General features: G+C 64.5%; 1 protein-coding gene across 6 annotated transcripts in view; it reads left to right on the top strand.

Moving 5' to 3' along the window:
• The window catches only part of CBFA2T3 (CBFA2/RUNX1 partner transcriptional co-repressor 3), a 31,811-nt gene extending 6,849 nt beyond the window's left edge, over positions 1-24,962 (top strand). For 2 of the 6 annotated variants that reach the window (XM_063334844.1, XM_063334840.1), the window contains exons 2-12: positions 13,360-13,506; positions 14,901-14,978; positions 16,026-16,267; positions 16,686-16,775; positions 18,401-18,582; positions 18,699-18,955; positions 19,072-19,157; positions 19,410-19,605; positions 19,763-19,831; positions 20,026-20,216; positions 20,904-24,962. In XM_063334844.1, the coding sequence (XP_063190914.1) occupies positions 13,360-13,506; positions 14,901-14,978; positions 16,026-16,267; positions 16,686-16,775; positions 18,401-18,582; positions 18,699-18,955; positions 19,072-19,157; positions 19,410-19,605; positions 19,763-19,831; positions 20,026-20,216; positions 20,904-21,203 (1,838 nt within the window). In that variant the 3' untranslated portion in view covers positions 21,204-24,962. Of the gene's footprint in view, positions 1-1,898; positions 2,340-2,627; positions 4,386-13,359; positions 13,507-14,900; positions 14,979-16,025; positions 16,268-16,685; positions 16,776-18,400; positions 18,583-18,698; positions 18,956-19,071; positions 19,158-19,409; positions 19,606-19,762; positions 19,832-20,025; positions 20,217-20,903 lie in introns of those variants that run through there. The other 4 variants (XM_063334845.1, XM_063334843.1, XM_063334841.1 and 1 more) reach the window with 4 other exon arrangements.
• The last annotated feature ends 560 nt before the right edge of the window (positions 24,963-25,522 follow it).

Here is a 25,522-nt window from a genome sequence, read left to right as displayed (position 1 = left end):
CTGCCTCGGTGACGGCCGATGCTTCGACGCGTGCGCCGGTGGGGGGCTGCGCCGTGCACCGCGTGTCCAAATGCACACGCAGCGCTGGCATTTGCGTGTGCCAGCCGGTGACACCCATGCAAAGCCGGGTGGGCGGACAGCTGTGCACAGGGGTGGATTTTCCTCCCCTGCTCGTGGGCCCTCCCCAGTGGGGCTGTACTGGAACAAGGCGGGCAACACCGGAGCTGGAGGTTGGGATTGCGGAGAGCGGGCTGGAGGGGTCTGGGTAGGGATGCTGCAGCACCGTCCCGCTGCGACCCCATCAGTGGGGTGACACTGAGGGGAGCTTGGCTGTGAGTGGTCACACAGTGGCCGTGTGCTGGTCATTTACTGGCCATGCAATGCTCACACAGTGGCCATGCAGCAGTTTTGTAGCGGCCGTGCAGGTAGGTGCCCATGCAGTGGAGGTGCATCCGTCATGCCAGGGCCATGCACTGGCTGTAGAGCGGCCGTGCAGCGGCGATGCCACCCAACACCCCTGCAGCGGTTGTGCAACAGCCGTGCAGCGGTGACTCGCCGCCTGGCAAGGCTGCCGCGGTCTCCAGCGCCGGAGCCCTGGGAAGCGGGTGAGGATGAGTAATACAACAACCATACGGGCGGCAAAGGCTCCGCACAGCAACTCGCAGAGGGAAGGCAGCTGCCAAGCAGAGTAATTACGCAAAGAGGCAGGGCTTCGGCTGGCAGGGAAATTAGCAGGGATTGCGTTACCGGGCGCGCAAGCAAGCAACAACATCGTAGTAGGACTTGGTGGGGGGGGAGCAGGGGGGAGGGAAATTTTTAACGCTTCCCCCCAGGAAGGGCTCGTGGGCAGGCACCGCCACGAATGCATGCACCGCCGCCATGCACCGCCGCCATGCACCGCTTTGGAGGAAGGGCCCCCCTGGCGTTCCCGTGGTGCTGGGGCACAGCACGGCCACCCAAGGGAGCCTCACCGAGGCCAAGCGGGGTGGGGGGCACCCCGAGGCCAGGCCGGGATGGGCATGTAGACCGTGGGGTGCCAATGGGGGCTGTGCCCATGTGGCTTGTGGCTGCACATGTGGCTGCTCCTACGGCAACCCTGGCCCTTGGGTCTCCGGAGAGGGAAGCAGAAGAACCACAACTCCAGCCCCCCGCGGCCCCCCAGCCCCTTGCAGTCCCAGCCCCGGCCCCTTGGCTGTTCCCACGACCCAGACAAACCCTGCCGCCATCCCCTTGCGGTCCCCTGACCCCACGCAAACAACTCCTGGCCCCTTGCAGCCCCCCAAAACATATGCTGACCCCCACCCATGCAGCCCCCCCCCAGCTTTGCAAACCCTCAGTCTTTGGCACCCCCAACCCCTTGCGAACCCTGAACCTTTTGCGAACACCAGCCCCCTGCAGCCCCCAAATTGTCCCCCCAACAATCCCCATGCAGTCTCCAGTCCCTGTGCACCCCCGCCAAAACCCCCTGCAGCCCCTAGTGCCACGCAGCCCCCCGTGTCCCCGTACACCCCCCCGGTGCCGTGCAGCCCCTAGTGCCACGCAGCCCCCCGTGTCCCTGTACATCCCCCTGGTGCCATGCAGCCCCCCGTGTCCCCGTACCCCCCCCCGGTGCCGTGCAGCCCCATGACTCCGTACAGCTCCCCAGCGCCAAGCAGACCCCTGTGTTCCCGTACACCCCCCTGGTGCCGTGCAGCCCCCCGTGTCCCCGTACACCCCCTCCGGTGCCGTGCATCCCCGTGTCCCCGTACATCCCGGTCCCCCCTTCCCCTGGCCGCGCACCCCGGGGGCCCGGCTCCGGTGGCGGCGGCGGCGGGGCGCCCCCTGCCGGGCGCGGTGGAGGCGCCGTCTAAGGCAGCGGCGCGGGCGGGCGGCGCTCACTCCGGGGCGGGCGGGCGGGCGGCGCGGCGGCAGCGGGCGCTGCGGGCGGCCCGGCCCGGCACGGAGCGCGGCCGCGGGCGCCCCATGGCCGCGACGCGGCGCCGGAGGATGCGCCGCCGGGCAGCGCGCAGGGGGTGAACCGACCCCGCGGATTTACCGGCTTCTCCGCCCCCGCCTTCCCCCGCTTCTCCGGTGCCCCCCCTCCTGGGGGGGCGGGGGGCGGTGTGGGAAGCGCTCCGACCCCCGGGCTGGCGGCCCTCGGCGGCCCCGGGCGCGGCGAGCGGCGGCGGGCAGGTGCTGGGGGCAGCCGCCGCCGCGGGGCCGCGCTCCGCCCGCGCCGGCCTTAAGCGGGCCGGGGCCGCCGCCGCCGCCGCCGCCGCCGGGGGCCGCTGCCGGCTCTGCCCGCTCCTGCCGGCCCCTGCCTTGGGACTTACCTCACGCCTCCGCCACACCTCAGGACGGTAAGTGCCGTCCGCGCCCGGGAACGGGGACGGGGCGGCTCCCGGTGCCCGGGGAGGCCCCCGGGGAAGAGGGGCTGGGGGTGTTACCGGTGCCCAGGGGATGCTCCCGGTGCGCAGGGGAGCTGAAGGCTCCCGGTGCCCGGGGGATGCTCCCGGTGCGCAGGGGAGTCGGAAGCTGCCGGTGCCCGGGGGATGCTCCCGGTGCGCAGGAGTCGAGGAGGCTCCCGGTGCCCGGGAGATGCTCCCGGTGCGCAGGAGTCGAGGAGGCTCCCGGTACCCGGGGGATGCTCCCGGTGCGCAGGAGAGGGGGAGGCTCCCGGTGCCCGGGGGATGCTCCCGGTGCTCGGGAAGCTGCCGGTGCGCCGGGGACGGGGATGTTCCCGGTGCCCGAGCCAGCGCGGTCCCCGCCGCCGCGGTCTCTCCGACCCCGTGCTCGGCGGCCCCCGGGACGCGCGGCGGCGGAGCGGGGCAGGGCGAGCGGGGGGGCAGCCGGGGCGAGCGGGCACCGGAGCCGCCGTCCGTGCGGGGCAGGAGCGATCTGCCGCGACCGTGGGCCCCGCTGCCACGCACGGCGCTCACGCAGGGGCGGCGGGATGCGGACCCCTCTCCCTGCCGCGGCGGGGCCGGGGTTTTGCCTGCGCTCCCCGCCCCGCACCCGGCAGCTGCTTTCCGAGAGCCGGGGCAGCGCGGGGCCGCCCAGCATCCCCGGGAACCCACGCGAGATTGTCGTGTCCCCCCCACCCCAACAAACCCTCCCGCGTCGTGGCTCCCGACTTCTGCCCTGCGGGAGAAGTCGTTTTCATCCCATCCCTGCATCCCCCCTCCTCGGAGCGCCAACCCGCCGGCTCCACATCCCGCTCCGGCCGCCGCCGATGTAGAGATGGAGCCGCGTTTCATGGCGAGGAGGAGCTGATCCACTCGGGAGAGTTTGTGGGAGGAAACCCAGGGCTGGTTTGGGAAGTTCCAGCAAACCCAGGGCTGCTTTGGGAAGTTCCAGCTACACCAGCATAATTCTGTGTTTACATGCAAGGACACAGGTCCGTGCTGGGGACACGCGCTGTGTCCTCGTGTGTGCTGGGGGACAGTGGTGTTGGATGCGGACTTGGGAAGGAAGGCTGGCTCGGGGAGCCTCCAGCTCTCTGCCTCAGCGCTGCCCCGCTTCTGAACCTCGCAGCCATTAATCATGATCCAGCTCCTTCGGCGGTGGCCTGGCTTTGATAAGGGGATGCTGTCGGCGTAGCGGTGGAGCGGGCTCGGCTCCGCGCTCCTCCGTGATGTGGGCCAGGGCCTGGCCGGCTCTCCCTGTCACTCCCCCTCGCCGCTGGATGGTGCCTTCGGATACTGCAGAGCGTTTCTCTGGTTAAACACACCTTTTGTTGGATTTTTTTTTTTCCCCCCCTATTAGCCAAGAAAAACTTTGCAACTTTCCTTCGTTTTCGGAGAGGAGCTGCTGCCGCCGCCGCCGCTGGGTTTCATTTTGTTTTTTTAATTTGAGGTCACGTGCACGTTGACAGTGTCTTTGAATCTAAGCGATGGTCTTGTCTCTAGCTTAGAAAGAGCTTTTGAGCTCTTCCCTCTGTTGTTTTCTCTCTGTTCAGGAACAAAGAGATTTTTCTGCCTTTAATTAAAAGGAATATTAATTCTCCGCTCCTTTGTCAAGTGACTTGAAGACACTCTGCAAACGTCCGTCTGCTCGGCAGCGCGGTGGGGTGAGCTCTGCTATGGTACGGGGCACGGAGACGTGGGGGAGCCATCCCAAAACCCCACGGCAAATGCAGAGCAGCAGCCAGGGAGGATGCTGACAGCCCCGGCGCCCGCGGTCCTCGGGTGAGGAGCCCCGTGGGGCCGAGCTGCCACCCAGGGCGGGCGCTTGGGTCCCCGGAGGATAAAGCAGGTCCCCGCGCAGAGCCTTTCCATGCAGGGAGAAGTTTTGAGCGTTGCTTTTGCTGTGGTTGGGGAGGAAAGCAGAGATGAACTTGGCTGTGCAAAGGGATTTTTCCCTGCTGGCTGCCTCCCGGCAGGCCCGGTCAGTGTCTGCGCTGGCAGGTAAGGTTTTACCCGGGGACGGACAGATGTCGGGCGTGTTTTGTTTGAAAAAAAGTGTGGCTGCAGATGTTGGCTTGTAGGGAGGAAAAGCCAAGAAGCCTGGCGGGGGGAGAGGCTGTTCTCCCGTGGCACTGGGTGCCAGCACGGGGAGGGGTGCCAGGTTCAGGCAGGGGAACAGCGTGGCCTCTTGTGGGTGCAGGATTTGCCCCGTACGCCGCGGGCTTCCAGGCTGCAGGGTGGAAAAATACTCCGGTGCTTGGTGGTGCTTCGGTTTGGGAGGGTCGAGCAGCCCCCCAGGTTCTCCCCGTCGCTGCGGCACGCTCGGCACTGCTGGGCTCAGGGGCAGCCCCGTGGGCACAGCCGGGGTGGGCTGCCCGAGGCCAGCGTGCCGAGGAGGGGGCTCTGGCAGGTCCCACAGGGGACGTGGGGCTGGGGGCTGGCGAGTCTCTGCCAACGTCCCCTGTGTCCCTTCCCCTGATTCCTCCTTCCGAGCCACGGTCGTTTTCAGGTGTGGGAAACGCCGTGCAGGATCCGGGCTGCGCGATGTCCAGCTTTGCTGTGGAAGTGGGATCTCGGCTCCGCTCGCTGCCAGCAGTCGGCTTAAATCCCCGGTGCGGTCTAGAGGCAGTTTAGCTCCCTGCCCACAGCCACCCGGGGAAGGGGCGCGGGGTGCCGCGGGATGCTCAGGGAGGAGAGGCACCCCGTAAATGTCCGTTACTACGTCTGTTAATGGAGGTTAATTGCCGGCGAGCCAACCAAGGAGTGCAGGGCTGCCGGTGAGGTGTGCTTGAGTGCTAGCAGGGGGGCAGGGAGCTGACCCCACCACCACCAGCACCGATGCTGCTTCTGCCCCCCATCCAGACCAGCACAGTCACGGTGTGCACAAGGTTTTGGGCAGATCAGGGCCTGATCCTGCAAACGGGGCTGCCTGGGACCTGGGAGGGAGCGGGGACACCCGTGGGTTGCCCTGCTGAGCTCGGGCTTAAACGCTGCTGCTGGGGTTGAGGGGTTGCGGGTCGGATGCTACAGCCCTGGGCTGTGCTTTCCAAGCCGGACCGCGGGCGGGAGCTGGATTTAGCTGCCCCGCCAGGATGGGGACAGCGGGGGGTCCCCAAGCTGGGACCAATCCTTGCGAGCTTCATGATGGCCAGCGCAGGGCGAGACCAGGCCTGTGGCACGGAGGAGAACCCCCCTGTCTGGGTGCCGTTGGCGTTAGTGCCATTGTCCGGTTCGGGGTTTATTTTTAGATTTCCTGAAGCTTGTTTTCGGCTGTCCCTCCCAGTGTGCTCAGGCTCCCCAGGGGCAACCCCACCTTGACAAGCAGCTTTCCTTCGGAAGATGCTGACCAATGTTTCCAGAAAGCATCCAAGGGATTTCCTGTTTATTTTGAAAATTTCTCATTAATATTTTTTCCTGTGTTGTTTGATTCAATCTCACATGGGCAAAATCGCCTTGAAATGGAGCCTGCGGTTCAAAAATAGACAAAGAGTCAGTAATGCAGCGGCGGTGGGGATGCACGGCTGGATTCGGCACCCCCTTGGAGCCCTTACCGTCCTGGCGTCTGCAGGGCATGATCCAGCCCGGGGTCCCTGGGGAGCCGTCGGCGCCTCGGCGTTCCCACGCTGCAGGGACCTTGCATGGAGCTCCCTGCTGGCGCTGGCGTGTGGAAGGGGATGTTTTCCCTTCCCCAGCCACTCTCTGCCTCCAAAATGCCCCAAGTGCCCTGGCTGCTTGTGCCGCTTGTCCCCGCTCCAGCCGTCAAGGCCACTGCTGGGCACGAGCATCCCTCTGCACGTGGCTGGGCGGCTGCAAAAATTGCAAATTGGGGTGTTTTAGCCTGAACCCCTCCCTGCCCTCAAAGAGCATCCGGCTCTGCAGCTGGGGCATCGGGCTGGTTTTGGGGTGCCCCTTCGGCAACGTGTTGGTGGCTCGGTTCGCCCTGCCGTGGTGATGCACCCGCAGCCCTTGCACCGGGGAGGTGGTTTGCAGCCAAGACGTGGGTTTTTCCCGGGTGGGGGGCAGCTCCGGACGGTGCCGCTGGTGGGGTCAGCCCCAGCCCCATGCCACCACGTGCCTCCAGGTGTGCTGGGCTGGCCACGGCGCTCTGTTTACTCGCCGTGTTTAGCCAGTATATTTAATTTCCAGGAGCATAAGGCAGCTGGGGAGCAGGGAGGGCGTGTGTGTGCCCTTCTCCCCCCCCCCGCCCTGGAGCTGCTGGCAGGATGGGTCAGATGCAGGCAGCATCTGCTGCAGATGCTGCGCCCCGACTGGAGGGCTCGGAGGGGGTTTTTTGGCCATCCTGCTGCTTCCCCGGATCCAGTGGGTCATGGGAACCCCCCAGCCTCACTCTCCGCAGGGGGGGACCCCACCGCCTGGCCCCTCTCTGCGCTGGCCAGCCACGTTGCCACCAGCCGCTGTTGACTCACAGGCTCCGACGTCAAGTCCCGGGGCTGAGCCTGAGCTGCTTTTACAGGCGAGGCTGAAATGCACAAAATGTTCGACTTGTAAAATATGTAGCGTGAGAAAATAGCCTTTTCTGCTCTCCTCCTCGCTGCCGCTGCTCCCCTGCCCCATCTGCTCGCTTGGAAAGCTTCCCGCAGCCGTAGGGGGGGGGGGGCGAGGGGCTGCGAGCCCGAGGCGGCTGACAGCGCCCGGGGTCCCTCGACAATGCCCGCTGGCCCGACTTGAGGATGGCATCCACCCCGTGCCGCTGTGCCCACGCCGAGGAGTAGCCCCTCGGTGGCAGGAGGGCTCCCCAGGGCAGCACGGGCCTCGAGGGTGTGTTTGGTCCCCGCGGATGCTGCCCGCCCGAAGCCTCCTCCATCCTCCCGCCCTTCCCGCCTGCTTCGGCATCCCGAGGTTTCTCTCCCCCGGGACACATTTTGAGAGCAAACGCGGGGCCAGCACTGGGAAAGCCAGCCGGGTTGTGCGGTGGCCGCCACCGGCACAGGGGATGACGCAGGCGGCGTTGGCGCGTCCCGCGGGGCCCTGGGGTTTCCGAAACAGGGCGGCGCGGTGCCTCTCGGGAGGGTGCTGGGAAATACCCCCACGAGGCACCCCGGCAGCACCCGGCCGGGCCGGGAGGGAGCCGCCACGCCGGAGCTGGCCACGAGCCACGGTTTTCACCAGCCACCTTAATCCATCATTATCTGGGCACATTTCGGATCCTTGCCAAGAGCAAGGTGGGAAGGGGGGGTTGTAAGCATGCTTTCCCTATTCCCCTGCCATCCTTTTTGCTGCCTGTGTGTAATTAACAGAGTAATTAAAAACAGGATGAGTTAATTGGTATTCATTTATGTGGCAGATGTTTTTAATTGAGATACGAAACAATTTACCTGTTTACATAAACAATAGCAAATGAAGGCTTGTAAAACAGAGAGGGCGCCTTTTTTTTTTTTTTTTTTTTTTGGCTTTTTTTTGTGTTGTTGGTTTGAGGAAAATCAAACCCGTGTCCCTCCTCCCTGGCCACGGCGGCTCGGGGGGGAGCGGGAGCTGCCTGGCATTGCCTGCGCGGGGCCGAGGAGGCGGATTTGGGTCCCTGGGTGACTGGTCGTGGCTGGAGAAATGGGGTTTGTTGGGCTCGGGGCACGTGTGGGAGCTTGGCCCCGGGTGCGGATGTCCCACGTGGAGCCATGCTGTCACCGCGTGGGGGAGGTGGAAGGGGACCAGGCATTGGGGTCCCTGCTGGCAGCTGCCAAGCTCCCCTGGCGCATCCCCTGGCGGCGCCGGGCGTTCACGGGATGCTGGGACCACTGGTGTGGGCAGCGCGACCCGGGGCTGCTCGCGTGAAGGGTCTGCGGGGAAAGCAAAGCACATGGGGATGTACCTGAGCGTGGCGAAACCCGCTTTGCTCCCGGCATCGGGTGGGTGGGGAGCGTCACAGCCCGGGCCAGTGGCGTGTGACCCATCGCAGGACACCCAGGGGCAAGTTGAGGATGGCAGGGGCAGAGGCTGGCTTGCCAACCGGTGTAAAGGGCTGCCGCGGCGGTGCAAGGACAGCAGGTCCCACTCAGCTGGGCAGCCAAACTAAACCACAGGGACAATGCCCGAATCTGTGGGCTGGTTGGCGTGGCATGGTCACCCACGCTGGGCCAGGCTGCCGCCATGCCCCCGGCTGGAGGAGCAGGGCAGGGCAAGACTCGTGCCACCCAGGGCATGAGCATCCTTGGGAGGATCCCTGCCTGCAGGCAGGAGTGCAGGCAGGGCCCGAGTGCCTGGCAGGGCTGGGACACACTGCCAGCGCTCCCTTGGCACCACCGGGCACATCAGTGTCCCGTTGTCCTCGTGGCGGCCGTTACCTGCGGCGAGAGCTCCCCGCACCAGCGACCCCGCCATTGCCTCCCCAGGCGTGGAGCCGGCTGAAGCCCGGTTCATTTACACCTTGTGCAGAGGGTTTAATTAATTGGCTTTCTCTTTCAAAGGCTTCATTTGTGCTCATTTTGGATTGCTCCCTGCTAGCCTGGCCCCCCAAAATGTGCACACAGGGCATGTTGGCAGTGGGATAACTGCTGGGAGCGAGCAGCATCCCTGCCGCATCCCTCCAACATCCCACAGCCGCTGTCCTGCTCTCTCTCCCTCTGCGTGCAACTGGGGATGAGCCACCTCCAAGCTGCCTGCTGTCACCTACCCCCATCGTCTCCGCGTCCCTGGGGAGGGGATCAGGTTGGGCACAGGGGAGGAGGGAGATGATGGTGGCCTGCAGCTCCCACCAGCTCTGCCGGGCTCGTGCACGTGGCTGTCGGTGCTGCCTGGCCGCCGGCACTGTGAACTTCCCTAACATGCTCCAGCTGGGACGGCTCGGTCCCTCGCCATCTTACTGGGGAGTTGTTCTTGGCCCCCACGGCAGCGGCAGCTGAGGAGCAGGAATGCTCGCCTTTGTTTCGGAGGCAGCCTGGCTTCGGGAGACGTCGCCTCCAGCATCTGGATTTCATTTGTGGCCATTTGGAGAGCATGAAGGATGCTGGTCTTTTAATTCCCTTTTAACCCCTTCCTCTCTCGGGAAGCTTCGCCCAGCCTGGGAGGGGAGGGCTGTGGGAAAGCCGGAACTTTCCAATGACCGCAGGCAGGGCAGCTCCCTCCCCGCTCCATCCCTGCCCCTGGAGAGGACAGCGGTCCCTGGGTGCTCTGCAGTCATCGGGCTCACCGCGGGGCTGGCCCATCCCTGTCTCCATCCCCGGCTGCTCCCTGGTCCTGCCCAAGGCTGCAGAGAGCAGGGGCCGCTCGCTGCCCCGGGGAGGACGGGTACCCCAGGCTGGGGCAGAGCCTGCGGCGGCGGGGACGGGCTCCCCGGGACCGTGGGAAGCAACGGACCCTGGGCTGGGCCGGCTGCTGGGGCCCCGTCTGCCAGGTACCAGGCTGCAGGGTGCCATGCATTGGTGCCTGCTGGCGTGCGCAGCTGCAGGGTGCCATGCATTGGTGCCTGCCGGTGTGCGCAGCCGCACGGTGCCATGCATGGGCGCTTCCCGGCACCCAGCACTGCCCCACGGGGAGCACCCAGACGAGCAGACCCCCTGCCCTAGCTCCGGTGGGAGGCAGGGGGACCGGCTAACAGGTTTTATCACATCTTCCACCGGGGAAGACCCACGCACAAGCCAGGGTGAGCAATTCAGGGGTCGCCGGTGCCCAGCGGGGTCACAAACCCCAACCCCTGCGGTGCTGCTGGGGCGGCGCGGGGCTGGGTGCCGTGGGCAAGCTGGGGCCAAGCGGGGCTTCGTCACCCGGTAGCGGCCGCGCTGGTGTGTCACCCCAGCGGGGACTGTGCCCAGGCCAGCGCGTTGTAGGTTAAACCCTCCGGTGTGACAAATGGGGGGCTTGGGGTCGCGCAGGGGTGTGGGGGGGGTCCGGCATCCGCTGGCCCCGGGAGGCAGGGCGGGGGACGCCTGCTCCCGCCAGCCAAGGAGAAAATACTAATCCTTTTATTTTTATATTATTACTTATTCATCTGGGCTGCACAGGCCTAATGGAAACCAGATGGAGGAAAACAGACACAGCCCCGAGCGGCTGGGACAAATTAACCCAAAGAAAGAAAAAAGAAAAAGAAAGGGGGGAAAAAAAAAATTCCAGCGGAGTTTGAGTCGTGTTGGGGAGTTATTTTTTGGAGGAGCTGCCGGGAGGCTGCACTGTGCCCCCCAAAGCCCCCTTCGCCCGCCACGGAGCTCATCCCATCCTGGGTTGGTGCCACGGCCGCGGCTGGATCCTGCGGGCATCCCGGGCTCTGTTTGTTTTGGACATTTCTGGGCTCGGGCACTGAGAAATCCCATCGGGTTCAGGGCCGTCCCTTGTCCTCGTGCCCGCGCGGTGGTTTTTGGGTTGCAAACACCTTGGGGAAAATTTATGGCTTAGAGAAAAAAAAAAGGAAAAGACAAGAAAAAACACGGCCAGGCCCCATTTCCCTGGGTGTTTGCTCAGCTTCGTGGAAACTTTCCTCCTGATGGGAAGTTGTGGAAAAGCCGCGTCGGTGCCAGAAGGAGCGTATCCATGTTTTCCCCTCAGCGTGGGCATGCGCGCGGAGTCAGGACAGCGAGGGGGACAGGGATGGGGATGCAGAAAGGGATGGTGTGTGCCAGGGATGCAGGCGGGGACGGGGAGGCAAGACGGGACGGTGCTGGGAATGCAGGCAGGGATGGTGCCAGGGATGCAGACAGGAACAGGGATGCAGGCAGGGATGGTGCCGGGGATGCAGAAAGGAACTGGGATGCAGGCAGGGATGGTGCCAGGGATGCAGGCAGGAACAGGGATGCAGGCAGGGATGGTGCTGGGGATGCAGGCAGGAACGGGGATGCAGGCAGGAACGGGGATGCAGGCAGGAACGGGGATGCAGGCAGGGATGGTGCCAGGGATGCAGGCAGGAACGGGGATGCAGGCAGGGATGGTGCTGGGGATGCAGGCAGGAACGGGGATGCAGGCAGGAATGGGGATGCAGGCAGGAATGGGGATGCAGACCAGGGTGAACATCTCGCAGCCTCCTCCCTCCGTGCAAGTGATGGCAGAGCCGAACCCGCCGGTGCAGCCCCTCTGTGCTGGGACCGTGCAGGCAGCCGGTGCAGGTGCACTTACCCGGGTGAGCTGCCACCCTGTCCCCACGCTGCTGCGGCTCGTCCCCATGCCCAGCGGCTGTTGCGTGGAGAGCCGGGGCCTCGGGCCGAGCACGTGGGCGGTTGCAGCGTTGCAGACATGAAGAGCACGCTGCCATGCCTCGCTACGCTGCGCCCCGCAGCCCACGCCCCGGGCTCGGAGAGGGCGAGAAGGGCAAGGGGGTGGCCCATGTAGAGCCCCACGTCATGGGAAGGTGCTGGCCCTGCCTGCTGCGGGCAGGAGCCGGCAGGCAGAGGGGATGCACGTCGTGCTTTGCTGAGCTGGGCAGCGGGCGATGCCCGGGGGATGCTGAGCCTGAGCCTGGGACACGCTCTGTGCACGCTGGCAGATCGTCCTCTGCCACCGGGGCTGGATCCTGCTCCGCTGATCGATGGGGAAAGTCTGGAAGGCTGGAGAAGCCTTACCCAGAGGTGGGCATGTCCATGAAAAGGAAAATGAAAGGTGTTCTTCAGGATGTCCCGTTTATTTTGGCAGGCCCTGTAAACAAACTGTTGTTTTACGGGGAGGGATGCTGCGTGGTCTTGGGGTTTCTCCTGAGGCTGGAGTGGGAGAAGGGGGTGAGGAAAGGGAAACCGGAGCATGCACATCCAGGCGTCTGCAGGATTCCATGCACCTGGGAGGCTCGGTCCCTGGCGTGGGGATGTTCCCATGGTGCCGGAGCCATCTGGGAGGATGCTGTGGGACCACAGCGATGACCGCCCGGGAGGTTGGCCCTTGCTGCTGACTCTCCCATCTCCTGGTCCTCTGCACGCAGCATCGGCTGCAGCACAAGCCCTGATAGCATCTTGCTCGGGATGAGGCCCTGGTTTTATTTAGCCCGGACAATGTGCTCTTGCAGGGTTCAATTAATCTCACGACAGTTGCAGCGGATTAAGCATGCATATTAGATTAGTGTTTATCAGCCGTGCCTGGCGGGGAGCGTGCCGGGGCCAGCAGGGACCCCGGGGCCGGGGGGCGGCCGTGGCGGCCGCTTCCTTCTTTGGCTGGGGCCGGCGGCGGCGGCGCGGGCTCGGGCGTGCTGACGGACCACCGCAGCTGCCCACACTTGCAGCCACCCATCACCGCCCGGCGCGGCAGCCGCGGGGCCGAAACCTTGCACCGGGGCCCCGCCACCGCTGTGCAGAGGGGACGGTGCTGGCACGCTTCCCCCGGGGATGCCGCTGCCGGGTGTTATTTGGGGTTGCAAGCGCAGGGCAGTGGGACGGAGGCAGTGATGACGGGGGGGAGCCCAGCGCGGCGATGGCAGGGAGTCCCGCGCTGCCTGGTTTGCAGGATCCGGCACGTCGCAGGGCTCCCTGTGGGAGGACAGCCACCAGTGAGTGCGCGGGTCCTGCCATCACTGCGGCCACCGAGCACTGGCCGTAACGAGCCCACGATTTATAGCCTGTGCATAAGCCCTGTCTGGGATTATGGCAGCCTTGCACAGAGCTGCTGGGGATGGCGAGGGGTTAGCGGGCAGCCGGGGATTCCCGAGATGTGGGCAGGTAATCTCTGGCAGGAGGGTGCCAGGACGTGACAGCGATGGCTTTGCAGGGACACACACGCTGTTCGTGTGCTGGGCTGGGCTGTGCCGTGTGTGGGACAGAACCGTCCCCACCACCCTGCATCCACGCCGGGCACAGGGCACCGTCCCCACCGTTGTGCAGCTGCACCATCCCCGCCGTCCTGCGGGCGTACAGGACACCAGGCACCATCCCCGCTGCCCGAGCTCTGCCCGGGCCGAGGGTTGCTGCTGTCCCACACCAGGCAGTGGAGATGCCCAGGCCACCCCAAGGTCCCCAAGGGTCCCCTCTGCCCCTGTCCTGATGCCCATTAGGAGGGGAAGCGTGGCGCTGCCCGGCACACACCCCGCTCACCGCCCCGTGTCCTTTCTCCGCAGATAACGCGGAGACGCGGGCTGCCACCATGCCCGACTCGCCGGCCGACGTGAAGACACAGCCCAGGTCCACGCCGCCCAGCATGCCTCCGCCGCCGCCGGCCGTCACGCAGGGAGCCACGCGCCATCCCTCCTTCACACCAAACACCAGTGAGTACCAGGCTGCTGGCGGGGACGGGGACGGGATGCCAGGCAGGGAAGCTGCCCGCCTCCCTTCGCCTCCGGGTCACACGCTGCATCCTCGATCGGCGGCGTCCTCAGCCCCTTGCGCGGCACTGGCCACATGGTGGGGTGGCATTGCCCATCCTTACACTGGAGAAGGGCTTTGGGCTGCACGCCCTGAGCCCCAGGTCACGCGTGTGTCCGCGGGGAGCACTGTGGCACTGCCCATCGCCAGCAGTGCCCTGCGAGGTGCTTGAGGATGGGGACGTCCTGGTCTCCTGCCACAAGGTCGCCAAATGGGGGCACGGAGCAGCATGTGGCCCTGGGCGCTGGAGGATGCTGCAGGCTGGGGGAGTCCCCATGGTTGGAGCTGGCTCCGTCGGGGGTCCCGGGCGCGTAGGGACCTGCCTGCCCGTCTGCGTGTGGCAGCCGGCAGTGGCAGGGCAGGGTCACAGCCAGCTATGGTGGCAGGGATGTCCTTGCCCTGCCCACACAGTGTGGTGGCATCGAGGGACTCAGGAGGCACTTGAGGTCCGAGTCCTGAGTCTCTGTAGCATCGTTGAACTGGGGGAGCCCCGACGCACTGGTGGCACCAGTGGTGTGTGGGCTTGTGGCATGCCTGCAGAGCTTGCAGCAGGGATCGGTCTCCCTGTGTCGCTGTCACCGTCCCGGCACACAGCTGGACAAGGGACACGCAGGACAGGATCGGGGCGGGCAGGGGCTGAGGCTGGTCCCCCCGGGGAAGGAGCAGCGGTGGCCATAGTGAGCGGTTGCTCCAGCTCCACCAAGACGTGTGTGTGCACAGAGGTTTGCTTGTAGCTGCTTCTTGCTTAGAAACCCTAGCGGGGAAGAAAACACCCCCAAAACAACCCCCCCAAGCCACTGCTCGCCGCCATGGCCCTGCTGCCCTCCCGGCCAGATGCTCTCTAATTAGAAATCGGCTTGTGCTCGGCTGTGCTCTGAGGGGTTTTGCTTTTTAATCCGAGCCCCGCGGCAGATGTGGCACGCTGGGTTCGGCTCGGTGCAGGACGCGGGGCCAGGGGTGCAGGCAGCGTCTCCGCCGTGTCTCAGCCCACAGTGCAAGAGTGTTTCGGTTGTTTTTGGTCTTGGGGGAAATGCGGCAAACCACCCCCTGTGCTGGCGCTGTGCGGGGGTGGTCCCGAAACGCAGCGACCGTGTTAGGCAGCCGAGCATCCCTTGAACCCTCCCTCCGTCTGCGTCGGGATGCAGGGACCCGGCTCCATCCCTCGGTCCGGGCGGCTTCGCCCACGGCACGCGTGCCCCTGCCGTGCCCGCCATCAGTGAGCGTTGCCTGCAGGGACCCCCGGCCGAGAGCTGCCCCCTCTGCTCTCTCATCATAGCGTGTTTTATTTTGCTTGCAGATCGAGACGCTGGCCCTCCGACGTTTCTGCCTCGCGGCCGTTTTCATGGTTGCTTGAAATGGTCGATGGTCTGTCTTTGTAAGTAAAATGAAGCATCCGCTCTCATGAGAGACCCGAGCTGCAGCCGCAGCCCCCCCCGGGAGGCGCAGGGTCCCGCGGCGGGCACGGTGCCGTGGTGGGGGGCTCGGGCAGGCTGCGCTCCCCCGTGCCAGCCCCTCTCCCTGCCCCAGCGGGTCACGGGGATGCGAACCCCGTCCCCAGCCCGGCCGAGGGACATGTGCGGCGTCTAACTTAGTAACGCACCTGTCATGGGAATAAAAGCAGTTGTGGCCACCGGGTTATTTTCGGCACCTCTTTAGCGGGCGGCTGATACTGCCCGGCCGTAGAGGGAGCGGGAGCCCGTCGCGGCAGGCAGGGCAGGCAGGGCGGCGCAGGCAGCGCAAGGTTAGTGCGATCCCAGGAGCCGGGTGCCCGGCGCTCGGCGGGGAGCGGTGCGGTGCATGCCCGGGTGCCGTGGAGCGGCGCGCGGTCAGGAGATGGGGCCAGGCGTGCCGTCACCCACGCCGGCTGCGGAAAGGTCCCTGCGCTCGCGCGGTCTGTGCAGAGGGCTGGCACAGGAGCGAGGGGCTCGCCACACCGCAGGCTGGCACCCTCAGGTGTATCCCCACCACCACCAAGTCCCCTGGCATGGGGTGCTCCGCTCAGCTCCGGTCCTTCCAGCCTGGGCAGCAGGGCCAGAGGCGCCGGCGTGCTGCAAGCCAGGCTGGGCTTGGTGGGAAATGGCTCCTGGCTTCTCCTGGGCGGGTGCTGAGCAGCTCCCAGAGGGGCAGGATGGAGCCCCTTCTCCTGGCTGCCTTGAATGTTGAGGAGCAGGATCAGGCCCTCGCTGCGCTGGGGCATGCCCTGCATCCCATCCCTCCCCGCAGCCCGCACCTGCCTCCTGCAGTGCCAGGGACCGATCCAGGATGCAAACCCAGGGATGCAGCAGCATCCCAAAACCTCCTGGGCGGGATGTCAGCCCCACAGAACCCAGCAGGATGCTCCGGTCCCCCCAGCCCACCCTTGTCCCCGCGGTGCCAGGGCACAGCCACCCGCTCTGACCTCCCATTCCCTCTCTCCTCGCAGTGATGAACGGGAGCAGCCACTCACCCACCGCCATCAATGGGGCCCCATCCACCCCCAACGGGTTCAGCAACGGGCCGGCCACCTCCTCCTCCGCCTCCCTCTCCACCCACCAGCTCCCGCCGGCCTGCGGCGCCCGCCAGCTCTCCAAGCTCAAGCGCTTCCTCACCACGCTGCAGCAGTTCGGCAACGACATCTCCCCCGAGATCGGGGAGCGGGTGCGCACCCTCGTCCTGGGGCTCGTGGTACGTCTGACGGGTGCAGGGTCAGTCCCGGGGCTGGTGGGGTGATGCCCTGGCGGGGATCCTGTGTTTTCCTTTTGGGGTGGAGATGGTGCTAAATAGGGGAAGAAAAAGAGGGTCCTGTTGGTGATGGGTTGGCCTAAATCCTGGATTATTTTTTTTCTGGCATCTCCCGTGATCTGCACAGCACGGTGGGCGGGCAAGGTGCAGAGGGGGGTCCCCATTTCTGGAATTGCCAGCAAAGCCTTGAGCATGGTTTTCCCTCAAGTATGGTTTTCCCTCAAGCACGGTTTTCCCTTGAGCGCGAGAGAGCCGGCGGAGGAGCAGAAATGGGGGAGAAATAGCAAAGCATCTCCCCGGGGGGTGCAGGGGAGGGTGGGGGGCCACGGCCGATGGCGCTGAGCCCGGGCTGTCCCCGCAGAACTCCACGCTCACCATCGAGGAGTTTCACGCCAAGCTCCAGGAGGCCACCAACTTCCCGCTGCGACCCTTCGTCATCCCCTTCCTCAAGGTGGGTTCCCCAGCCCGGGCAATGCAGGGATGTCGGGGTTAGCATTGGCATCGCCGGAAAAAGGGGATTCGGGGGGTGGCTTTGGGGTCGGGGCTGGCAGCTGCCTGCAGGGCTGCCCGTGCCCCCTGCCGCCCTGGACGTCCAGCTCCTTGCACGTGTGGAGTCACACGAGGCCGGGGCTGTTTGCAATAAAGCGAGGGGTTTGGCCCAGCTGGTAACCATTTGCAATTCATTAAAAAAAAAAATCCCCTTTTTTTTTTATTTGCCTTTTAATTTTGCGCTGACTCTGCACCGTCACCCCGTTCCGGAGGGATTCGCCGACCGCTGGCATGCCTGGCAGCACTGGCGCTGCCGGCAGATGTTCAAGCCCGGCGTCGCCTGCCCCTCGTTCGCAGAGGAAAAACAAAAAAGTGCAAAAAAAAAAAACAAAACAAAGCCCCTTTTCCACCTCTGCCTCCCCAGCCCCCCAGAGCAGAGCTCTGCGCTCGCCGCAGGAATCTGCCTGCAAAGCTGCCGGAGCGGTTTGCTCCTGGCAGGGGACGGCAGGAGCCGAAATGCGGCAGGGATGAGCCGGGGGAGCGGGGAGCAGAGCCCCCTCACCCTCCTGCCCGGGTTTGCAGGGCACCGTGGGAGCAGGGGGACGATGCATCCCCGGCCGCCAGGCTCACGGGGTCCCGGCGGGCGCTGGTGGCTCCGTGGCTCGGGGACGGGCTGGGAGCCATCCCCGCTGTCCCGTTGCCAAGCGCGCGGCGGCCCCGCCGGCCGCCCTGGCACCCTGCTCCCAGCTGTTCCCACCGTGGGCTCCAGATGTTTCTCATTATCCTAACTGCAACCAGCCGGGCTCGGCGTGCTTCCCAGACTCGGGGGCTTGCTTGTTTTTGTGGGGTTGTTTCCCCCCCCCCCACCCCGGCTGGGGAAGGGGAGGGTCCGGCCCCGCTCGCCGCAGCACGCATCTCCGGCTCGGGCGCTAACGTGTCCGACAGATGGGAATTTGGCTGTGGATCAGCTGCCTAAAGAGAAAACCAGAGCTGGCAGCCAGAGCGCCCGGGCAGAAAGGGGTCTCTGCTGCTTAATTCTTGCTGCTCCCTGCGCTCCTTGGGGCCACGGTGCCCGGGGGGGACATGGTGGGTGGGTGGGGAGTTCACAGCCAGTCCCTGTGCCCCAAAGGTGCCGGGTGGGCTGGGGGCTCAGGTCCCCAGGGTGAGAGCTGCGGGGACAGCGTGGTGGAGGTGGCCAACCTGGCTGGGGGATGACGCTCTGCAACCCCTGCCAGGATGCTGGGGGCTCAGTCGAAGCCGTGCGTGTGGCAGCATGTGGCCAGACCCTGCGGGGTGCCATGTGTGTGTCCCCCCCGGCAGCCCAGCTGGCTCAGGCACGCTGCAGTGAGTGGGGTCACGGGGATGTCCCCCGGGGGAAGGTGAGCAGGACCCCAAAGGGAAGGCTGCTGCCTGCCCCACACCTCCTGCCCATGGTGGGCTGGGGGCAAAGCTGGGCTGTACTGGGGTGGGGGGGGGGGATGCTCGGGTGGCCAGGCTCTGCAGGGGGCTCTCAGCAGGTGGGTGCCAGGTTGGGGGGGGGGTGGCGGTCTGTGGGGCTGTGGACTGGACTCTCGCCCCCCCTCGCAGGCCAACCTGCCGCTGCTGCAGCGGGAGCTGCTGCACTGCGCCCGCATGGCCAAGCAGACCCCGGCCCAGTACCTGGCCCAGCACGAGCAGCTGCTGCTGGACGCCAACGCCTCCTCTCCCATCGACTCCTCCGAGCTGCTCCTGGAGGTGGGCGAGAGCGGCAAGAGGAGGACGCCAGACAGGTGAGAGCCGGCGGAGGGGCACGGGGGTGTTTTTTCGGCGACACATCCCTGCCACCCCTCCCTGGGGGGGTGGGCGCCGATGCCCGGTGGGGACCGACCTCCACTCCTCCACCCAGGACCAAAGAGAACGGTTTGGACCGAGACCCTCTGCACCCCGAGCACCTCAGCAAGCGGCCGTGCACCATGAGCCCGGCGCAGCGCTACAGCCCCAGCAACGGGCTCAGCCACCCCCCCAACGGGCTGGGGCACCCCCCCGCCGCCCCCACCTTGCCCCAGCACTACCGCCTGGAGGACATGGCCATGGCGCATCACTACCGCGATGCCTACCGCCACCCCGACCCCCGGGAGCTCCGCGAGCGCCAGCGGCCCGCCGGTGAGTGGCGGCATCCCCGTGCACTGGGGGGGTGATGGGGCAGGGGGCTGGGGAGCACCCCCCCAGGGAAAGGGGTGCTGCGGGGGGCTGACGCCTGCCCTGCTCTTGCCTTGCAGCGGTGCATGGGGCACGGCAGGAGGAGGTGATCGACCACCGGCTCACCGACCGGGAGTGGGCGGAGGAGTGGAAACACCTCAACAACGTATGTATTGCCCCCCCCGGCAGTCCCATGGGGCTGGCGTGTGTGCTTTGCCCCCCCACACACTTTGCCCTCCATCCCCACCGTGTCCCCCCCAGGGCTTTTCTCCCGAGCATCCTCTGCCCCCCACAGCCGGAGCATCACCCCGGCCCCGGCACAGCCCAAATCCCCCCGCAGCATCAGGCACCACAGTCCCCCAGCTGTTTATGGCAGAGCTCCCCCCCCGAACCTGACGTTGCCCCCCCCTGCCCCCAGCTGCTGAACTGCATCATGGACATGGTGGAGAAGACGCGCCGGTCGCTGACGGTGCTGCGGCGGTGCCAGGAGGCTGACCGCGAGGAGCTCAACCACTGGATCCGGCGCTACAGCGACGCCGAGGACATGAAGAAAGGCAGCCCCCCCTCCGCCCGCCCCCACAACAGCTCCTCCGCCTCCGAGGCGCCCCAGTTAGGTATTGACCCCCGGGGCTGCGGGGTGCATACGGGGGGTGGGGGGCTGCGCCCCTCTCCAGGGTGCATGTGCCGTTCCCCCGGGGGGTCCGGTGCTGCCGGCGGGGGGTTTCGAAGGGGACGGCATCTCCTAACGGAGTCACTCCATCTCCTTCGCAGACGCTCACCGGGAGTTTGCACCACGGCCCCTCTCCGGGTACATGCCGGAGGAGATCTGGAGGAAGGCTGGTGAGTGTGGGGTGGGCACCGGCACCCATCGGTGTGTTGAGCTGGCAGGGTCTCTGCCACATCCCCTCCCTGTGCTGCGTCGGGCTGCCGGCGGGGCTGGAGGGGGTCAGGGTGGGTTTGCAGCGCGGGGTGGGTGCTCGCAGCCGTCCCAGGGAGCTGCTGCAGAGGGGGATCCTCAGCCGCTTTCCTTCCAGAAGAAGCTGTGAACGAGGTGAAGCGCCAGGCCATGTCCGAGCTGCAGAAGGCCGTGTCAGACGCCGAGCGGAAAGCCCATGAGCTGATCACGACGGAGCGAGCCAAGATGGAGCGAGCCCTGGCCGAGGCCAAGCGCCAGGCTTCGGAGGACGCCCTGACCGTCATCAATCAGCAGGAGGACTCGAGCGAGGTGGGGGCCAGTGGGGGCCAGCCAGAAGGGACGGGGTTGGTGGCAGACACAGGCGTTTGGGACCTGCTCCTTTTGCAATCAAGTTTGCAGCGTCTGTGCGTGTGAGACTGGGTACTGCGGCAGCACCACGGGGTGGGAAGAGGGGATTTCTTGCACTGAGCTGGATGGGGGGGGTGCATGATCCAGGATGGGATGCCCAGTCCAGGATGGGGGAGCACAGTCTGGGATGGAGGTGCATGGTCCAGGATGGAGTGCATGGTCCAGGATGGAGTACATGGTCCAGGATGGGGATGAGCGGTCTGGGATGATGCGCGTGGTCTGGGATGCAGGTGCATGGTCTGGGATGATGCGCACGGTCCAGGAGGCAGATGCATGGTCCAGGATGGGGATGTATGGTCCAAGACGATATACAAGTTCTGGGATGGGGGTCCGTGGTCCAGGACAGGGTGCATGGTCTGAGATGGAGTGCACAGTCCAGGATGGGAACGCATCATCCAGGATGATGTGCATGAACTGGGATGCAGGCGCATGGTCCGGGATGATGTGCACGGTCTGGGATGAGGATATATGGTCCGGGATGCGGCTGCGCAGTCTGGGATGGTGGACTGCATGGTCCAGGATGGTGGCGCATGATCTGGGATGGAGGTGCACGATCCAGGGCTGAGGTTTGGCTTTGCATCCCCGCAGAGCTGCTGGAACTGCGGGCGCAAAGCGAGCGAGACCTGCAGCGGCTGCAACACCGCCCGCTACTGCGGCTCCTTCTGCCAGCACAAGGATTGGGAGAAGCACCACCACGTCTGCGGGCAGACTCTGCAAGGGCTGCCGGCCCCCGCCGCCCCCGCCGCCGGTGTGGGGCTGCCACCGGGCCCGTGCCAGCCCGACGGGGTGGCCACCATCGCCAGCAGCCCCAGCGAGACGGGCTCGGCGGCCGTTTCCCGCGCTGGCACGCCGGCCACCCCGGCCCCGCTGGAGAGCGCGTCCCGCTGAGCCGCCCTCGGAACTGCTGCCGCCGCCGCCGCCGCCGCTGCTACCACCGCTCTCCAAAAGACACGGACTGCACTCGATGCAATTTCCTCAGCTACCTGACTCGTGTGACCTCCGAAACGACCTCTCTAGCTCTCACAAATAATCCTCACGGATCCTCAAACTGGGCTTTAAGTGGAGTTAAGGCAAATACCGGTCTTCTCTGTTCTCTCTTTGGCCTTTGTTTTGGCTATTTTTTTTTTGGTTGGTTTTCTATCGCTTGGGGGATTATGGTTCCTTTTTTTGTTGTTGGGTTTTTTTGGGGTTGTTTGGTTTTTTTTTTTTTTCCCTTTTCTTCTTTCCGGATGAGGGATTTGGCTGCAGCCTCGCCACGCACTGACGTGGGAAGAGGCCGGCCCGGCCCCGGCCCGCATCGGCGCTGCCGAGGGGCTCGCTTGCAGGAGGAAAGAAACTTCTTTTCTTCGTCTCTCTCTTCCTCTTTTTTTTTTTTTTCTCCTTTTTTTTTTTGTAAAAAAAAAAAATAAAGAAAATAAAAAAGAAAACGTCGGACTCTTTGGCTTTAAGTAAGAAATTGTAAAAAAGGAAAAAAAAAAAGAAAAAAAAAAAAGAAAAATCCAAAAACCAGACGACGCCAAGTCAAGCCGTGTGACGGACGCTCACCTGTAACTACCTTGCTAGCTAGCCAAGAACAGACCAGACTCACCTCTGCTCCAAAGGAAATCCAAAACCAAGGAAGATCCAAACGTCTCTCCACTGCCAAAGTTCGTTTCGTTCTGTTGTTGCTTCCTTCCCCTCCCCGCAAGGATGGACGGACATGCCCCCGGGGCTTTAAAGAGTTTCTATTAAAATAAAGCAAAAAAAAAAAAAGGTGTTTTTTTTTTAAAAAAAACAAACAAGCCCCCAAGGCATGGGAGGGGGAGATGGTGGCTGAGAACCGCCGGGTGGGCGCAGCCAGAGCCGGCACATCTCTACCTCTGCCCGCCGCCAACCTGGAGAAAGAGAATTTTAAAAAAAAAAAAAAAAAAAAAAAAGAGATTAAAAGACAGATTTTGGTTTTCTCCCTTTCTGAAGCCGTCGGGGGCCACCTGCGGCCGGACCCCTCCCCCCCAGCCCCTCGCTGCCGGGCTGCTCCCACACCCCGTGTCGGATTTATGTTGCAAGGATTTTTTAAGAGGGAAAAGGCAAAAGGAAAGCGAGCGCCACCTCCTTCCTGGCCGAGGAGGCAGCCAAGGACAATGTTGATTATTTTGTATTTCTCGCATCGTTGTACAAAGCGCAGAGGACGGGAGTGCAATACGGAAAGTCCCCCGGCTCCGAGGAGGGAAGCCCCGCGCGGGGCAGGAGTGCTGTACGCTAATGTGAATGTAAATAGTGTTTGCAGAGGTCCAAAAAAATAATAATAATAATAATAATAATGATGACGATGACGATGATGATGATAGTGATAATAATAAGAGACATTTGCCAAATAAAAGATGATGAGAACCCGCTGGAGGCTGTGGCGTGGGGCAGCGAGGCTGGCCGGAGGCGAGCAGAAGTCGTGTGCTCGATAGGAGCTGTAGTTTTTCCGCATTTGCAAAAACCATCCTGTGTGTTTTCTGTAGGGGAGGAAGAGGAGGGAAAGGTTTGGGGCCGGGTCAGTTGTGTTGCCAGTCACCCAGGGGCCGGTGCTGCCTTCATGGCTGCCTCCTGCGACGGCCGTGCCGTGCCGTGCCGTGCCGTGCCGTGCCGCAGCAGAGCTTGGCGCATGGGGCGCCTCCGAGGTGACGTTACCAGCCCCGTGCCACCAGCGCCGAGCCCTGCTGCGGCTTTGTGCACCCCGAGGCCTCGGCGCGTCCCCTGGAGGGGGGGTTTCCGTGCACCCCGAGGCTTTGGTGCATCCCCCCAGGGGGGTTTTGTGCACCCCGAGACCTCAGTGCATCCCCCCTGGGGGGTTTCTGTGCACCCCGAGACCTCGGTGCATCCCTCCGGGGGGTTTCTGTGCACCCCAAGGCTTTGGTGCATCCCCCCCAGGGGGGTTCTGTGCACCCCAAAACCTCAGTGCATCCCCCCAGGTGGATTTCTGTGCACCCCGTGGCCGGGAGCTTTGCCGGGTGCCCCTCGAGTGACTGTTCACTTTATTTATGGTGTGACATATGTAATATTGTCTATTTTTCTTACGTTTCCCGAGAAGAGGTAATATATAAGAGTATTGCAGATGCACCTGCTGCAGGGCCGCCTGCTCTCCCGGGTGTCTGTCCCGTCCCTGTCCTTCCCACCGCGTGTGTCCCCGCGTGTCCCCACGTGCCCCCAGCCCCGCTCCGCACCGGGGGCTCTGCCTCTCTACCTCCGCCTCGCCGGGAAACTGTGGATGAGAGCATTACTATGGAGTCTGCTCTCGTTTCCACTCCCTTCTGTTTTGTTTTTTGTGGGTTTTTTTGTTGGGTTTTTTTGTTTTTTTTTTTTTTAATTATTGTTTTCTTTTTTTTTTTCTTAAATAATAACAAAAATACCCTACAGAACCTTGCATTGAAACCAAAAGCCAAGGGAGGGAGGGGATGGGCGGCGCGGCGCTAGCAGATGTCCAAACCAGAACGACAGCTTTAAAGTGTAATATTTCCCAAAAAAATTAGTGATGCAGGGAGGACGGCAGCGGCGGTGCGGTCGCGGGGCCGGAGTGATGCGGGCACGGAGGGGGCCGTGGTGGCCGGGAAGGCGCTGGCCGGGAAGGCGCTGGCCGGAGCGGCAGGCGTTTGTGGGGTTTTGCTCCAAAATGATGTTGAGGAGTGTGGGGGACCAGGGGACACGTGCCCTGAGCCGTGCCCAAGCTGTGTCCTTTGGTGGCTTTGTGGGAGGTGGCAGATGGATGAGTTGTGCGGTGCCAGTGCAGCGTGGCCAGGGGGTAGGGACACCCCAGTGCCCACATCTCCCCTCCTCGGGTTTCGTCCCCACCATCACGGCTGGGGCTGGGGGGCGGTGTTGGTGGCATGGGGACAGCCTGCCTGAGGTCCCGGTCCCCGCGAGGAGGCACAGCCCAGGGCGCTGGGTGCTGGGTCTCTCCAGCTCCTTCCTCATGTTTCCAACCCGAAATCCCAGCTGAAACCAAAGTGCCGTGTCCCGGCGAGGCTGGGCACCCTGGAGTGGGGGTCCCACACCTGCCCAGGCTTTGCTCCATCACTGCCAGAGTCCCCCCAGCCCTCCCACAGCTTCTCCTCACCCTCCTTCTCTGGGGCGTGCTGGGGCCCCCCCTTCTCCTTGGGATGCCCTCCTGGATCCTGGTGGGTTTGAGGTCAGGGATAGGATGTCAACTTGTTCCTAGGTCCTAGGCACTGCGCTGGGGTGTCCTTGCCGCGGTGGCAGCCCCGAGGGCTCCTCTGATGCCACCAAATGACACGGCCCCAGGAGGGAGGTGTCATGCCGCCATCCCCCCTCACTCACGGCTGCGTGGGCAGCACCAGTTCCCCGGTCCCGTGTGGGGCTGAGCCCTGCCCATGTTACCCTGCCAGCCCTGGGGATGGGGACGCCGGGGCACAGCGGTCCCCGGGGGGCTGGAAACCAGAGCCCCCCACCAGGGCTGGGTTGGCAGGGCGCAGCCTGCCCTGCCCCATGGCGTGGGTTTTGGGGGCCAGTCCAGAGAGATGACGTGGTAGGACTTTCCTTCGGCATGCTGTCCCCCCCCCTTGCTGTTTCCCGCTTTCTCTAAGTGTACTGTATGTTTGACCTGTGAAAGATGTAAACTTTATGATTCAGGTTATGTCTGTTCTTAACTCTGTATCTGTGTAATAAAGACAATTTAATATCAACTGGAGGCTCCGTCGCCTGAGCTTGTGCTGGGTGCCCTCGCTCCCCTCTCCCAGCAGCACCCTGCACCCCGTGCCCCCCACCCTAGGGGGCTTCATTATAGCCCTGGGGTCTTTTGCTGCCCTGCATCCGGCTCTGAGGAGGGGTGTCCATGCTGGGGGGCATTCAGGGTTGTCCCCAGGGAACCCAAAGGGATCTCCCCCCCCTGCTGCAGGTGCTGCAGGGTGCCCCACTGCTCCCCCTGTGCTAGAGACGGTTGCTGAGAGCTGGCTGCGGTCCCCAGCACCACCAGCGGGGTCGGTGGCCAAGGAGGGTCGGGGGGGGGGAGTCCCCAGACACAGGGGAACTGTGTCTCCGCCCGGCCACGCGTGTCCACTGCCACCCCCGGGGCTCGAACCCGCGGTCCCAGGGGCACGGCTGGGCAGGGCCGCCTCCCCCGCCCTGCCGGCACGGGGCGGGGCCTGGCGGCGCGCCCTACCCTGATTGGCCATTGACGTGTGAAAGTGGCGCGCCGGCGGGACAGGGAGGCACGTGGCGGCTGG

This window comes from Chroicocephalus ridibundus, chromosome 4, assembly GCF_963924245.1.
Source record: "Chroicocephalus ridibundus chromosome 4, bChrRid1.1, whole genome shotgun sequence".
In the NCBI taxonomy this organism is placed as follows: domain Eukaryota; kingdom Metazoa; phylum Chordata; class Aves; order Charadriiformes; family Laridae; genus Chroicocephalus; species Chroicocephalus ridibundus.
The sequence above is the reverse complement of the archived record's forward strand: the minus strand, read 5'-3'. Positions and strand labels throughout refer to the sequence as shown.